General features: G+C 48.9%; 2 protein-coding genes across 8 annotated transcripts in view; one reads left to right on the forward strand and one right to left on the reverse strand.

Annotated features, from left to right (window-relative positions):
- Positions 1-9,286, forward strand: part of Fbxl2 (F-box and leucine rich repeat protein 2) — a 42,552-nt gene extending 33,266 nt beyond the window's left edge. For both annotated transcript variants that reach the window (XM_052189266.1, XM_052189267.1), the window contains 6 exons: positions 1,185-1,315; positions 2,531-2,591; positions 3,308-3,352; positions 3,840-3,896; positions 8,200-8,412; positions 8,940-9,286. In XM_052189266.1, the coding sequence (XP_052045226.1) occupies positions 1,185-1,315; positions 2,531-2,591; positions 3,308-3,352; positions 3,840-3,896; positions 8,200-8,412; positions 8,940-9,047 (615 nt within the window). In that variant the 3' untranslated portion in view covers positions 9,048-9,286. The remainder of the gene's footprint in view (positions 1-1,184; positions 1,316-2,530; positions 2,592-3,307; positions 3,353-3,839; positions 3,897-8,199; positions 8,413-8,939) is intronic.
- Positions 9,287-10,650: 1,364 nt separating this feature from the next.
- Positions 10,651-15,346, reverse strand: part of Ubp1 (upstream binding protein 1) — a 47,307-nt gene continuing 42,611 nt past the window's right edge. For 5 of the 6 annotated variants that reach the window (XM_052187079.1, XM_052187082.1, XM_052187081.1 and 2 more), the window contains 3 exons: positions 15,020-15,162; positions 14,167-14,218; positions 10,651-12,481 (listed from right to left, as the gene is read on the reverse strand). In XM_052187079.1, coding sequence (XP_052043039.1) covers positions 12,444-12,481; positions 14,167-14,218; positions 15,020-15,162 — 233 coding nt within the window. In that variant the 3' untranslated portion in view covers positions 10,651-12,443. Of the gene's footprint in view, positions 12,482-14,166; positions 14,219-15,019; positions 15,163-15,346 lie in introns of those variants that run through there. The other variant, XR_007978700.1, reaches the window with a different exon arrangement.

Below are 15,346 nucleotides of genomic sequence, written 5' to 3' on the forward strand. Positions count from 1 at the left end.
GTCTTCAGAGTGTGTGGTGGTGGGAGGGAAAGCAGCGTCTCCAGAGCTGGCTTCACAGACCTGCCTGGACATGGGATAGCACTGGCCACTGGTTGAACTAACAGGAACACGCTTATGTCTGCATGAACTAGCATGTCTGAGGCTGAGATTGTTTTGGATCTTCACAGCCTGGTTAAATAGAACTCCAAGGAATTTATCAGTACCTGCTTTTCCTTTTCTCTAAATGATTTGGCGAAATGTTATAAATGTGCATGTAAACACGCTGTGATTTCTATGATGAATACATAAAGCGCGACTGTCTACACATCAGCTGCATCTTAATGTGTCATTCAACCAGCAGGAGTAACTTAGTGTTTTCCATGAATTTATGAACTGCTCCTAAAATAGTCTCTTTTGATGACTCTCCAGGTGGAATCTTGGCCTTCCCTTGTCCATTGCTAATACTAGAATATTTTATAACTGTGCAGAATTTCCCCCTGCTCATTTGTTTAGTCGTGCTGGGATTGAATTCAGACAGAGCCTCATGCGGGCCAGGCAGGCACCTACCAGCTTAGTGATCGCCCAGATTTTGGACAATCGCTTTGATTTTGGACAGGTCTGTTTGTTTGGGACAGGGGCACATGACCACATAGCCTTGGCTGGACTGGAACTTGCTACCTAGACCAGGCACACTCCAGACTCCCCCTGCCTCTGCTTCCCACATACTGGGATCAAAGGTGTACATTTGGCTAGTTTTTTGTTTTGTTTTGTTTTGTTTTAATTATTTACTTATTGTATGTAAGTACACTGTAACTGTCTTCAGACACCCCAGAAGAGGACATCAGATCTCATTACGAATGGTTGTGAGCCATCATGTGGTTGCTGTGATTTGAACTCAGGACCTTCAGAAGAGCAGTCAGTGCTCTTAACCGCTGAGCCATCTCTCTATCCCCGGCTAGTTTTGTTTTGAGGTAGGGTTTCACTTATGAAGCCCAGGATGGGCTAGGACTCGAAATCCCCCTGCCGTGGCTTTCGAAGTGCCAGGACATCAGGTGAGCACTGCCACATGCAGCCTGCCTGTGCTGTGGTTAGGTGTCAGGGTGACGTGCTCGTAGGCAGTAGAGAACCTAGACTGCACTAGGCTCAACCGCCCTGCCCCCGGCTCCTTGTCAGTGCCAGCCCCTGATCTTGTGTTCTCTCCCCAGCGCATCACTGATGACGGTGTGGTGCAGATCTGCAGGGGCTGCCACCGGCTCCAGGCTCTGTGCCTCTCGGGTTGTAGCAACCTAACAGATGCGTCCCTCACAGCCTTGGGCCTGAACTGCCCCAGACTACAGTGAGTACGACCCTTTTCTGCTCTTCAGCTCCAAGAGGACTAGGTCGCCAGAGGGAGAGGTTTTCCAGCTCTCAGGGTGGTAGAGCCAGGAGGTGTGACGTCACCTCTGCCCACCAGGGACAGATGGGTGTGCAGCACAGCTGACTCCCATGTAGGTCCTCGGTCTGTTTCATGTGTTTGTTCACATTTACCTCATGCTGTTAGGTGTTGGCTTTAGCCATCGGAGTGGTCTGGTGGTGCATGGGCTGGTTGAATGTCTCTGCTGTCGCTGTAACTGGATAGGTGAATTCCGGGAAGGTTCAGTTGCTTGCTTATCGTCCTCTTGACTATAGGAAGAAAGGCCGGTTCCCAAGGTAGAGCACTGCTCTCCGCTGCCCAAACCCCAGCTCTGCACACACAGGAGCCTGGTGCAGAGCCAACTCCCCGCAGGCCTGCACCACCCTGATTTAACTAAACACATCTGTGGGAGTGGACACCCACTTCCAGCAGAAACTGAGGCCTAAAGGAAAGTCAGTTTGTCCTGTGTCTCATGATGGGATGATGGATAAGGAGGGAAGGAAGACTTGTAGATTCTACTTTAGAACCAGCAGGTTTTTTTGTTTGTTTTGTTTGTTTGTTTGTTTGTTTGTTGATTTTTTGGATTTGGTTTTTTTGACACAGGGTTTCTCTGTGTAGCCCTGGCTGTCCTGGAACTCACTCTGTAGACCAGGCTGGCCTTGAACTCAGAAATCTGCCTGCCTTTGCCTCCCAGAGTGCTGGGATTACAGGTGTGCGCCACCACTGCCCAGATAACTGTTTCAATTCTAATGAGAATTCACCCATGTTTTTCATTGCCTACCCCTGTGATGGTTCCTAGAGGGTAACTAGAATAAGTACTTGTCAGCATGCCGGGGAAGCTCAGTCCCCAGCACCACAGATAAACACCTAAACACCGCATCTTGAGACGATTTTGTTTAGCAAAAATCCATATTAATTGTGTTCTAAAACAACAGCGGTGGGCGGGCTCCTGGTTCACTGTGGAGAGGCGTTGGGACTCGGCCCCATTCCTTTGAGCCTGGTACCACTCACCTGTCCCAAGAGGCCCTGTGTGCAAGACCTAGAAGGACGTGACCAGGACGTGACTCGGTGTGCCAGAGCAGAGCAGACTCAGAAGGGCACCGTGCGATGTTTCTAACGAGGCGCTCTGTGCTTTTCCCCCTCACGTCCACTTCGCAGAGTTCTGGAGGCTGCCCGATGCTCTCACCTGACCGATGCGGGCTTTACGCTGCTAGCTCGGGTAAGGCATCAAGTTTGAGACAAAAGCTGTAATTCAAGGTGACTCAGGGTAGTTTCGGGGAATGCAAAGAAACCAACACCTAGCTTGAGAAGAGATGCCCATGATGACCTCTGCACTTCTGTTCAGCTGGCCAGGACTCTAGGGAGATCCTGGCAGGTGTGTCCAGCCTCCCGACTTGACATTGGCATTTACAAAGGTCACTCTTAAGAACTGTGCAATTGAGTTACCAAGGAATGTCGGGCCATGTTCGCAGCTGTCCTCGAGCCCACACTGCCCACGAGCTGGATGCCTGCATAGAGTGCGGCCTCAGTGTCCCTACTTGTCAGCGAGACCCACCTGAACAAAGCCTCTCTCCAGTGAGCTTTGTGTATGAACCCAGGCTAGCCCCTGCTCTGCGTCCCTGGCTGGGGCTGTGCTCTTCCCTTCTTTCATACAGTCTGTGGTACCGTCTGTGGCCTCCTGTCCCCACCTCCTACAGAGGAGTCTGATCTATGTTGTAGGAAGGTTGACAACTCTTTGTCGGTTGAAGGGATGGTGCTCGGAGGGTGTGGTGGGGGCGCGGAGTAGCCATGGCCTTTGCTCAGAGCCCAGCCCAGCTGCAGCCACCCCCTGAATTGCTGTTTGGGATGGCTGCAGGGATAGGCCCACTCCTCAGTGGAACAGGCGAGCTCCAGGGCTGCTCCTCATGTGCCCACAGTGTGTATGGACTCTTTCAGAACTGCCATGACCTGGAAAAGATGGACCTTGAAGAATGCGTGCTGGTGAGTGGACCCCTAGGGCTGCCCTGTCCCCGCTTGGGGCCTGGTACCGCAGCAAGCGTAGGTTACCGCTATCCCCCGCGGGCATGGTGTGGGCACCGGGCCCCACCCGGCCGTTTGTACTGGGATCTGCAAGTGCTCGGAGGCTCTGCTTCAGCAGTGCAGCACCCGGTCCCAGGCACAGGCAGGATTTCCTTTATTTTACACAAAGCTTGTGAGAGGAATGAACCTGCGTGTTGGGTGACAGGGTGACCTCAGGAGGGTACTCTGGGGAACACCCCTGTCCACAGCTTTTATGTCCTGTCCTGTCCCTAGGCTCCCTCAGGTACAAGAAGCCAGCTGGCAGCATGCCTCCCTACTGTTGGCAGTTTGAGCCCCAGTGTGCTTCAATGAGGTTTTACTTTTCTCTCTGTTCCCTCTGAGCCCCACGCTCAGGGGACTCCAGGTGGTGTCCTGGTGCAGGAGCCACACTGCCTGTGTTCCTCTGCAGATCACCGACAGCACCCTCATCCAGCTCTCCACGCACTGTCCCAAGCTGCAAGCCCTGGTGAGTCCGAGTTACCCGTGAGACGTCAGAATGTCTCAGGAATGAGAGGACCTCCCCACAGCAGATGCCATGTGGTCTACTCTGTGTAAAGCCACTCTCTCTCTTGCTCTCAGACCTCCTTGCTGGGCTAGCCTGGGCTGTGGGGCATCTGAGTATTACTTCTGTTGTAGGGAGGGAGAGAAGCTGACGGGAACTCACAGCCCGGTCGATTCACTTAACCTGGTGTTCTGTCAGGGAGAGGAGAGCTCAGTGCGAAATCCCATTTCCTGGGGCAAAGCCTGGGGCTGCCCTGAGGGGCTGCTGCTCTCCCTCCTCAGCCAGAGGCGACAGTGGTCTGGGCCGTCTGTGGGGTGACAGGGCCCGAGCCTCTCTTGGGAATGCCTTCCAGTGACCAGCGTTCTCCCCCAGGGGGCTCTGAGCACCGAAGACCACTCAGTGCGGCCCCCTTTTTACACAGGCTGCTTTAGAAATGGGAGTTAGAGTAAAACTAAACTAAGGCACCACAGTGAGTCAGGCGGGATGAGGCGCACAGCTGCGATCTTAGCTCCTGGGATGAAGACTTCAGGTGTGAGCCCAGCCTGGCTGGCACGTCGAGACCATATTTCAAAGAACAAGATCAAAACACGCTTACTTCAGAAACCAAAGAGCCCAAAGTGAAAACCACCAAAGGCCTGCTGTGAGACTGCAGCTCAGGGCTGAGGAGAGGAAACCAGAAGGGAAGCCTCACAGGCTGCAGCGCCATCCTCTGCAGTGTCCCGAGGGCTCCCCTGACTGGGACCGAGGGCAGCAGCAGCCTCATCCTCGCTCTCTGTAGAAGGGAAGGGTGAACAGTACGTGGCCCCTGACCCCACGCTAAACGCCCCATCAGCCCTCCACCAGCCCTGCAAACCGAGGGCTGTCCAGGTGCAGGCCCAGGCCCAGGCCCAGGCGCAGGCTTTGTGCCAAGTGCATTTGCAGTGCAGTGGGCCCCACGTTTACAGGGACAGGCAGGTCAGTGACTGGAAGGACACACTGGCAGTGAGTGACCCCCAGCAAGCCCCCAGCGGCCCAGCAGGGCAGACAGAAGGCAGTATGAGTGGAAAAAAGATAGTCCTCCTCCTCTGCCGGAAGTGCCTTCCTTAGCCCACCAGCCTCCTTGGCTGAGCCGGCGGCCACACTGTAGATCCCAGCACTCGGGCCGTGGTAGTCAGGCCTGGCCTACAGAGTTCAGGACTACACTGAGACCCTTTCTCTAAAAAACTCTTCCTTACACTTTCATACCTTACCACTGACTTCCAGCTGCGTGCCTAGGCACGGACCTCTGCTTAAACATTAAGAAGGCCAAGAGAAGATGGGGCAGCCAGCCAGGGACCTTAAGGCCATGGGTTGAATGAGTCACTGAGTGTTTCTTGTTTTGTACATCCCAGGCTAGGCTCTAAAAGAGCTGATAACAAGGGATGCTGGGACAGGCACAAATCCCAAAGGACCAAGGGGGAGGATGACCTATCAAGCCCCTCTGACACTAACTCCAAATAGAACTGTGCTGTTCCACCCTGCCAGCAGGGGAATGGACAGCTACGAGTCTTTCAGAGTGACAATCTGCAGTATCACCTGAGACCACACAGGAAGCCTAGACCTAGAGCTCACCAGACCTGAGTCAGGCTGTCTGAAGGAGTCTGCCCCATAGGCATCGGACCGCTCAGTATGGGGACTTGGCCACTATATGTAGAGTACAGGGCCTTACCCCACAGCAACATAGTACCGCAGGCCTGGTGCAAGGAGATGTAATGAAGATGTCAGAACATTCTGGATACAACAGAACAGTCTGGACTCATGAAAGGAGATGTTTGGTGGCAGCATACAGATGACAAGTCCAGATGAACATTTTAAAGCAGACTTCAGAAAAATGTTCCCGGTAGAAATGATGTAAAACCAACAGAAAGCCAATGCTCACAAATAGATCAGTACATAGAACTGTTCTGAACTCAGTGAACGGCCTTAAAGCGGAGCGGAGGGCCCAACAACAGAGCGGCCTATTTCTTGGCAAGAGAGCAAGGGGGGTGACTGGGAGCAGGAACCAAAGATGTGACAGTCATATCACAGAACTGAAACAGGGCTAAAAGTCCCAAGCTGGTAACATCCTCCCGTAGGCTGAGCTGATCAGACCTCGGGCAGAATCATTATCAGCCATCTTCCAACCAGTTTCCTCACGAAGCTAGTTTCCTCACGAGGCTCCTTGGGCAGACAACTGGCGAAGGCTAAGGACTCTCACCTCAGAATCCTGTACGTGGAAATCTTGAAGTGCTAGAACATTGGTGTGAATTTAAAATGAATCTACTACCACAGAAGGCAAGATAGTGTGGGTTGTCAGTGTGTGCCGCTGCTGTGTATGTGAAAGGAAACAACCCCAGGCAACCTGGAAGGATGTGAGATGGACACACGCATCCACACGCACGGGATTATTCCACAGCAGTCAAGGGGAAGCAGCCGGAATGTCTGTCAATAGTAAACTCAATATGCTGCATGAGCAGAGAACACTACTGAGACAGAGGGGAACCCTGGCACATGCTTGGGTGAGCACGGCAAGCGTGAGGACATGATACCAAGGGAAGTAAGGCAGTGTTCTCAGAAGAAAGCAAAATAAAGCCCAAATTAAAAGGCTATAACAATGGTAGAGCTCGGTGATCTGAGAACACAAACACCACTACAGTATCCTAGCGACGCTGGCCACTGCTTTGGAAACAGGCCCCAGGCCAGGCTGCTAGTATCAGCAGCAATCAGCTGTCACCAGGTCTATCCGGGCTGAGTGTCCTGCATCTAAAATGGGGCCAAGGTGTTGGCTTCCAGATTGTCTCACTATATACACTTAGATAAGGAAGTACTTGAGGCTAGGTCCAAACTCTAGAAACAAATTCATTGTATGCCTAACATGTATCGTTCACAATTGCTACTACACTGTGTTCTGACTGTGGTTTGTTCCTATTTGTAGCGATAATCAAAATTCTTTATAGATTTGGAGAATTTCAAATTTTCACATTATGGATGCTAAACTTGTAGGAGGCACAACGACATAAATTTGACAACATAAGCAAAATGAAAAATAACTCATTTGATGTAAAATAGCCCAAAAACCTCTTAAGGAAATTCACTTAGAATTCCTCAATTATCCCAAATGTATGTGTAGAAACATGTAGAAATGCTACAGAATTTTTGCTAACACTTAAAGAACTAACAGGATTCTATACTGCTGAGCTTTCTGGGAGGTGTGACATCATTCCAGGGACCCTGGGATGGAAGGAAAACCCCACAAGCAGGCTCAGGAGGATGTTTGATTCCTGTGACCCAAATGGTGGCCTGTCTCCTGCTACACTGAGCCTGTCCCCCAGCTGGGGCCTCAAAGCACATTCTGCCCTTTCCTACCTGAACCCCAACACCTCAGACATTAGCTCTCAGACTCTGTCAAGCTGTCTGCCAGTCGCTCTCAGGCACTGTCCCTTTTTCTCTTTACAACTTTTATGTTCATGTGCATTTTCTGTTTTCAACTGTGGGTCAACTGTCCAGTCTGAAGTTCTTAAGTAAACTTGGCTATGTAAACTCACCCTAGTACTTCTGTAACTTTGATTACTACTACCAAGAGGCTGGTAATATGACTACTGTCAGGGTCTCTTGCATAGCTACAACTGAGTCGTGGATGTTTGTTTGCACTTTTTAAGATGTGTACTGTGTCTGTGCTAGGGTCCATGCTCGTGACTGTGGATGCCCATGGAAGCCAAAGGCATTGGATCCACCTGTAGCTGTGTGATTAGTTGTGATGTAGTTGTGATTAGTGTGTGCTTTAAGTACTGAACCACCTCTCCAGCCCTGTGCATTTTAAACAAGGACAGTAAATCTACTGGCTTTTACTCAAACTGGGCCATAAAAGTGCTCAAGGGAGTAAACTCTGAACTGACCCCCTGAAACATCTTCCCTTGTTTCTGGCAGGAAAGCTAGTTACCATGGTCTGGGGCAGCAAACCCAGGACCTTGCCGATTTCTCCATTTTGTGCTTAGAGAAAACCCCAGATGGTGGTTTCCTACAGTACTGGGGGAGGAGGGGTTGGAGAACGGCAAGCTGTCAATCAGATGAGGTGTTAGTAGTCTCCAGCCCCTCCCTACAGCCCTCCATTTAGTCATGGTGATCCTTCCCACAGGGCACTAACTGCCTTCCAGAGGACAGACCACACCCCAGCAAGCACTCACTCTGGGCGCTTGAGAGCCAGCTCCCCAGCCTTTTCTAGCTGGAACTTGGAATGGGGGTCCTATTAAAGAACACCTCTCCTCCCCAGAGCTTGTCCCACTGTGAGCTCATCACGGATGAAGGCATCCTCCACCTGAGCAGCAGCACCTGTGGGCATGAGAGACTCCGGGTCCTGGAGCTGGACAACTGCCTTCTGGTCACGGACGCCTCGCTGGAGCACCTGGAGAACTGCCGGGTCTTGGAGCGACTGGAGCTGTATGACTGCCAGCAGGTCACTCGTGCGGGCATCAAGCGCATGCGGGTAGGTGGGAGTCCCTCTTAGGCTCTCCTCGCAACTGGGGGCTGGATACCCAGAAATCAACATCCAGGCTGGTGAGAGGGCTCAAAGGAGTAATGGTGCTTGCTACCAAGCCTGTCTTCCTGCGTTCATGGCCAAGAACACAGTACAAAGTAGAATAGAACCAACTCAGTGTTGTTTTCTGACCTCCACATAATGCTGTGGCACGCCCTTGCCCTAGTACACACAGTGTACTGATCCCAATACCTACTGCTCTAGTCTGGTGTGTTTATACAAACTGTCTGATCACGCAAGTGCCACCTTAGGCTTCTTCAGACATGTACTTGTAGATCATTGCCACATGACAGAAGTGTTTCCAATTGTCTTTGGAAGGTACTGGATTTGGGGATAGGGGATAGAGGGGATTTAACAGAACAGTTCTAGCTCACAGGATTCTGCCTGCCTAACATTATCATCAATTGTAAACGGACTAGAGGTTTTCAAAGACTCCAAACCCCAGGGCTGATGACTTCTTTTCCACTTTCTCCCAGGCTCAGCTTCCTCATGTCAAAGTCCATGCCTACTTTGCTCCAGTCACACCTCCACCGGCAGTGGCAGGAAGTGGACATCGACTGTGCAGGTGCTGTGTCATACTCTGATAGCAGCTGCTTATGCCATGGGCCCTGGCTGTTCCATCATCACCCAATCTCGACTCCATGGTGAAAGCATTACAGGTAAAGACTTCGGAACAGATTACAGTAACTGGTGATGCTGTTCACCTTAACATTGCCAGGATACAAGCAAACCCAGGCCTGTGCCATCCACAGCAAGAGTGGTGTAGTGTGACCTGGAGCCGGGCAGAGGTGGGTACCTAGTTATGAGCCCCACCTGGCTTTGTGAGCACCCTACCTATACACCTGCAGTGTTAGCACAACCTGAGCCTGCTGGTTTTCTACCTGATCCATAGCCAGTAGCCTAGTGTAATTCATAGCAATTCCTATTGATCTGCAGGACTTGTTCACTTTGAAGACTAAATAGCACCTTTATGAGAACATGACTGTACTGCAAACTCAGAATGGCTGGTAGTTTCAATGTAGAAACGTGTGTGAAAGGCATGTTAACATACTTCCATAAGACACCAAAGAAACAAGGCCCTTAAGTCAGCTGGGGCAGGATGAGAACCTTTGTGTTTGTGTAACTCATCATACCCAACTCTAGGGACCACAACCAACCCCCTCTGCATTGATCCATTGGAAATTATAAGCTCTGCCATATGCTGTGGCATACAGTGCATTTCTGTTAAAGGAAAAAAAGCCAATTATGTCCACACTTCTCAAAAAATTGGCGGGAACCTTGAAGAAACCCAGAATTAAGGCTTAAGTTATCTATAATCAAGTAAAAATAATGAACGGATACATGTAGAGTGGATGTTTTTTTAATTTATTCTGAATTTTTAGAAATCATATCAACTATTTTAAAGCTTGTCCAATGAATGAAGTATTGGCAGCTTTGAGGCTCACAAAGCCTCACGTGCTCACTGGAGTCAGATTAGAGCAAACCCACTCTGCAAATGTAGGCGCTCCTGTCCCTGTAACAGGCTGCTGCCTTTCTCCATGGTGCTGCTGCTGCTCTGCCCGACATCTCCCGCCTTCAATATTAACAATGGTAGCTGAACCTTCCCAGCAACCACCCCCCAACAAGAATTGCAAAATGAGCTCTTTCATGCCTCGGTGGGCAGCGCTGAGGCTTCTGTATAGTGTCTCAGCTGCATTCCAGGAGGGGAGGCAGAGACACACACCCTGGAGACTCCTTGTAAGCATTAGCTTACTGTTCTGATGGGTCCCGCTGCCTCCTGGTATGTTGCTGTATGGCTATTACAACAGCTACTTAATGGTAGCACTGTGTGTGGGGGTGGGGTGACTGATAGAGGAGATGCTCTGTCATGTCCTAGGCTCGATCCAGTGAGTTGTGAAACTCCTTTCTAGTAAATACCTGAGACACAACTATCTACATTTTTTCTGAGCTAGAATTCGACCCACTGCAGATGGTGGACTTGATGTTCAGTGACCATGACTTCAAGCCTAGCAGAGCCTGATCTGTCTTAAGTATGCAGCATGCAGTTCCTGTAACTACATGTCTTGAGTTGCATCACCTTTGTGGAAGCCGGGATGAGCATCTTATACCATGTACATTGAGGGCAGCCCTTGACCCCATGTGACCTTAGATGACACTAGTCAACTTAGATTTGAAATGAGTGGCACATTTACAAAACAATCAGAAAACATTTATTTCACCGAACTATACATCCTATAACCAAAGTAGCAAACTGCTGGTGCTGTGGGTCACGCCCAGTTTCACTGAGACGGACTAGCACCTCGTGCTACTCAGCACAATTTCAAGTCTGAGGAGCTTGTACTTTCACCCCACTTCTAAAACCTGATAAGGAATTCAAAATAGCACACAGCATTAAATGACATTTATTGTTCCATAAATCATGAGATCCAAAAAGGAAAGCTAAATAGACAAGCAAAATTCTAAAACAATTAGGAGATAAATCCACTTCTTTCCCAAGTAAGTGAACGGTACAGAAAGCTTGTGGTCACACAAAGCAAAGGGGAGGGTGGGCAGGAAGGACAGACGGGAGCACTCCCTCCTGCAGGGCCTGCAGGGCTACAGCACTGCCAACCCCAGGAGGGACATAGTGAGACAGGTTGTTTTGTGGCAAGTAACCCCCAGTATGAATAAAATAAGCTGTTAAAGCCTTTACCCACTGAAGTAGTCTGTCTTCTGGAAGATATTTCACTTAAAACTCAATTACTCCTACCCACCTGAAGGACAAGGGTCAGACAAGCACATTCACAGCCGGCAGCTGGGCAGATGCTACATAATTAAAATGGAAGGAAGTTTTTAAAAATTCGGATATGCTACAGGCCTCATGAGAGGGCGTTTGTGAGGGGAAAAGTGATGGCAGCGCGTGAGCACACATGACTCACGGGCACACCTGTCACAGACAAGAACAATGCCGAGTATAGAGTCCCCACCACTCACCACACTATCTGTCCATGATTGTATTGAAACTCAGTGTTTGAGCGGGAAGAGGAAGGTTTATGGTACATTTTAGTGTCTTGTTATGACATCTAGTGTTTCCATGGGTAATTCTCATTAAAAAATCCCTTTAACATCATCAGAAACTATCAACGATGATAGTGTTTCCCCCATTCCATCATCTAGTTCTGATGTCTGGGGAAGGGCTCTAGACATGTTTAAGAACAGAGCAGGCACAAGACAAGTGAGTGTACACCTGGAGTCCCAGCTACTTGGGAGGCTCAAGTGGGGGCATGGGGAGATGAGAAAAGGAAAACCACATGAGTTTAAAAGGCAAGGAAGTTTCAAAGGTGAAATCCATAAACTAAAATGCTAAAACTGGAAGCAAAAGCCAAACGCCCAAGTCTGTACCTATAGGGTTTACACTGACCTCACACAAGGTATGGCTGACAGTGCAGTCTGCTCATCCTCTCGGCTCTTCTCTGGTCTGACGTGATCCCCTCTGATGTCCACCTTCAGACATGATCCCTTCTGAGGTGCTCAGCCTCTTACCTGACCAGAACAGAGCAGCTCCTCCAGAGGCAACCCTATCTCCTCACCAGGTCAGCATAAGGGTCAGGTAACAAAAGCCAAACTGGCACAGAAAGGTAAATGCCCACGGTTGAGTTTTACATTCAATTCAAACCGCATACAGTGTGAAAAGCAGCAGCGACTGCTTTTGGGGGTTCTGTCCACTGGCCCCTGCCAGGGAAGCAAGTCCTTGTGCCCACCAAGGCTAGAAGCTGGGTTGCATATCACCTGACATGCTCGATCTCACGAGGATGCTGGGGCTGTGGCAGTGACAGTGAGGAGACTTGTCTCTCCTACAGCTCATTAGGAAGGTCATCTTGTGTTTTCAATATGAAACATTTCACAGTAAATCCAATCCCAAGACTTCTTGGATTCAGTCTTCACACACTTTTAAGCATGACTTTATTTGGTACTGAATAGAGTTCAGTCTGTATAAGGTATCACTTCAAAATTATGTGAATACCATCATTATTTTCAGCTGCAAAAGAAAAGGGTGTGTGTGTTAAAACTGACTGCACTATTGTAGCTCCTCTTCCCTTAGACATAGCCCCTGTGGCACTGCTCAGCCTGCACCACCCGCCAGCTCTACAGGGCAAGGGCTAAATAGAGCAGCAGCAGATGCGCTTGTATGCTAGGGCAAAACAGGCCCAAGCATTGTGTGAGGGCAGCCTGCAGGGTCTGCTCTAGATGGATGGATCTCTCTGCTGGAAAACTGATCCTCGGAGGCAGATCTAGCAAGACCCAGTGAAGGTATCCACAAAGACGGAAGTGAAGGTTTCCATGTGGCTGAGGAAAACTAAGGCTGGAGAGAGACCCTGTGGGAACTAATGCTGCAGCACTCATGGCTTCACAGGACACAAGCTCCGGAGGAAGCACACTTCTCCGGTTTTTAATTTTGCAAAATAAAAGCCATTACATTTAAAGTTAAAGAAGCATGTTTCTTCATTTAAGCAGTGAGCCAGTTCACTCTTGCCGCAAATGTGCAGATGTCCACATAAGACAGCTTGATGGCCAATCAAGTATAAAGCACATTGTATTTTCAACCCCCTTCGGCCGTTATCTTTCCAGAGTTACTGCCATGTGACTCAAGACCACCTCCTCTTCTCTGGTGGGTCTTGTGCTGAGACTACTACAACTGGTCTTAACCCATGTTCTGCCTTTCCCCGCTAACCTTGTAGTTTGGAGCTCACTTGACCTGGCCTGGATCTCTTCCAACACAGCTCCCTAATTAGCTCTATACAGCTTGCACAACTTTTAGTCACACTGACATCTGAAAATTTCTAAATTAGTACCTCAAACCCAAGGTACCTCAGAATGGTACAGTTGCCTGCTTGACATACCAAGTTGAGTTGCCTCTTTGATGAGGCAGCCACCAGACCTGGCAGTCACAACTCCTCCTCTATCAAACCAGGAGCCAACTGGACCCTATCCGTGCCCGTACACTCCTTCTGCTTTTGGCCCCTATGACTCTCTGTTCCAGTTTTGCCATCTTGTCATTTGTCTCCACAGGGAGAGTAGAAGGAAACCCCAATCCCATTGTTCCTTGTTTAAACCATTTTACTGACTTCCCAACCCATCTGACATAAGAGCCAATGATCATCGTCACCTGCCCTCACTGCATGCCAGGGCCTGCCTGTCTCCCTGACCCCACTGTGCTCTGCCCACCCTCACAGAAGCCAAGTGCATTCTTCTGTGCAGTCACCTTGCCCTGGGTTAGCTCTGTGGCCAGCTCCTCCGTTCCCAAGGCACCTTCTCAGAAAGCTGTCTGTGGCAGCTCCATGCTTACCCCACTCCATAGCCCCACATGACACCCAACGCTGTTACTGCTCTGCCTGTAGCCAATTCTGACTCCCTTCCCAGTATAATGGGATTCCTTGAGCCCTTGTTTCATTCAAGCACCAACAGAGTACTGTCTTGGACAAAATGCTCAGCAAACAGTGAATGGACTGTTTGGTTTCAGGCCATCTATAAAAACCAACTCTTTCAATAGTGCTTGCTAATTTCTATTATGAACACTAAAAATACTGTTCATTTGTGTTCCAAACTCTTTAAACATTTGCAAAGATATCCTTTTTCAAGAATATGCACATACAGGAGAGCTTCTAATCAGGGCAGTGTCCTTCATGATTGCAACACATAAAGGCAGACACACATGAAAATTACCTTTTACTGTGGAGAATAAAAAACAAGTCTCATCTTGAAAGTTCTGAACCATCTAGAAGGATAAAGCAGATGTGTAAGTATAAGATCAGTCCTTAAGCGACCAGAAATAATGTATAGTTAAAGGACTACAACGTATTCTATGTACCTTTCTTACACAGTGACACAATGCTAACCATTCCTGATAGCAGGATAAGATAGTAAAGTTTACACCTGTCACTTGAGAGCCAGGTCCTGGGAACACTGACTTAAAGATTATACAGGCTGTTTCCTACTATTGCTGCTGGCTAGTGAACACAGCTGGCGCATGGGTGGCATGTACTACCAATAGTAAATGTTTTCAAAATGCTGTTCCTCCAACAGTGTGCAGAAGGAGAACATACCTAATGCCCCCCTCAAAGAAAGGACCAAAGTCTGCCACACACACAAACCTCAGAGCTGCAGGAGTATCTGAGTTTCAAAGGTCAGGGAAAGCTCAGCCCTCCTTCCCTGACTGTATTCCTTCTGCTGCTACGATACTATTTTGATCCTACTTGTTTAAAAATGGCTACATTTAAAAATGACTATTGCGCCGGGCGGTGGTGGTGCACGCCTGTAATCCCAGCACTCTGGGAGGCAGAGGCAGGTGGATTTCTGAGTTCGAGGCCAGCCTGGTCTACAGAGTGAGTTCCAGGACAGCCAGGACTATACAGAGAAACCCTGTCTTGAAAAAAGCAAATCCAAAAAACTAAACTAAACTAAAACTAAAAATAAAAATAAAAATGACTATTGCAAAAGAGGCCAACAGCATTTCTCACATTCCAGCACTCTCTGAGTACCCATGTGGCAAGAGGGGACTGCCACCTGTTTGATTTACCTGGTCACTAACAAGAATGTGGATACCAGTGGGGCCCTGTCTGTAAACCTGGTTAATTTGGTGGAAAGGAATATTAAACACCGAGGCAAGTTTTCGAGCAACTTCTGAGGCAACCATTTCTTCCAAGTAGATTGCATGATAAACTGAAAAAAAGAAAAATAGCACTTTAACAATGCTATTCGATGTTTGATCCATACTTATATATACTTGATCTACACAGTCTATCTTTTCAAAGAGCCAAAATAATAAAATTCAAATTTAGAAACAGGGACAAGGTAACATTTCTTTGCCCCTTCCCTTTAAATTCTCTACCAACCTATTTGAAGT

Source organism: Apodemus sylvaticus, chromosome 7 (genome assembly GCF_947179515.1).
Source record: "Apodemus sylvaticus chromosome 7, mApoSyl1.1, whole genome shotgun sequence".
In the NCBI taxonomy this organism is placed as follows: Eukaryota; Metazoa; Chordata; class Mammalia; order Rodentia; family Muridae; genus Apodemus; species Apodemus sylvaticus.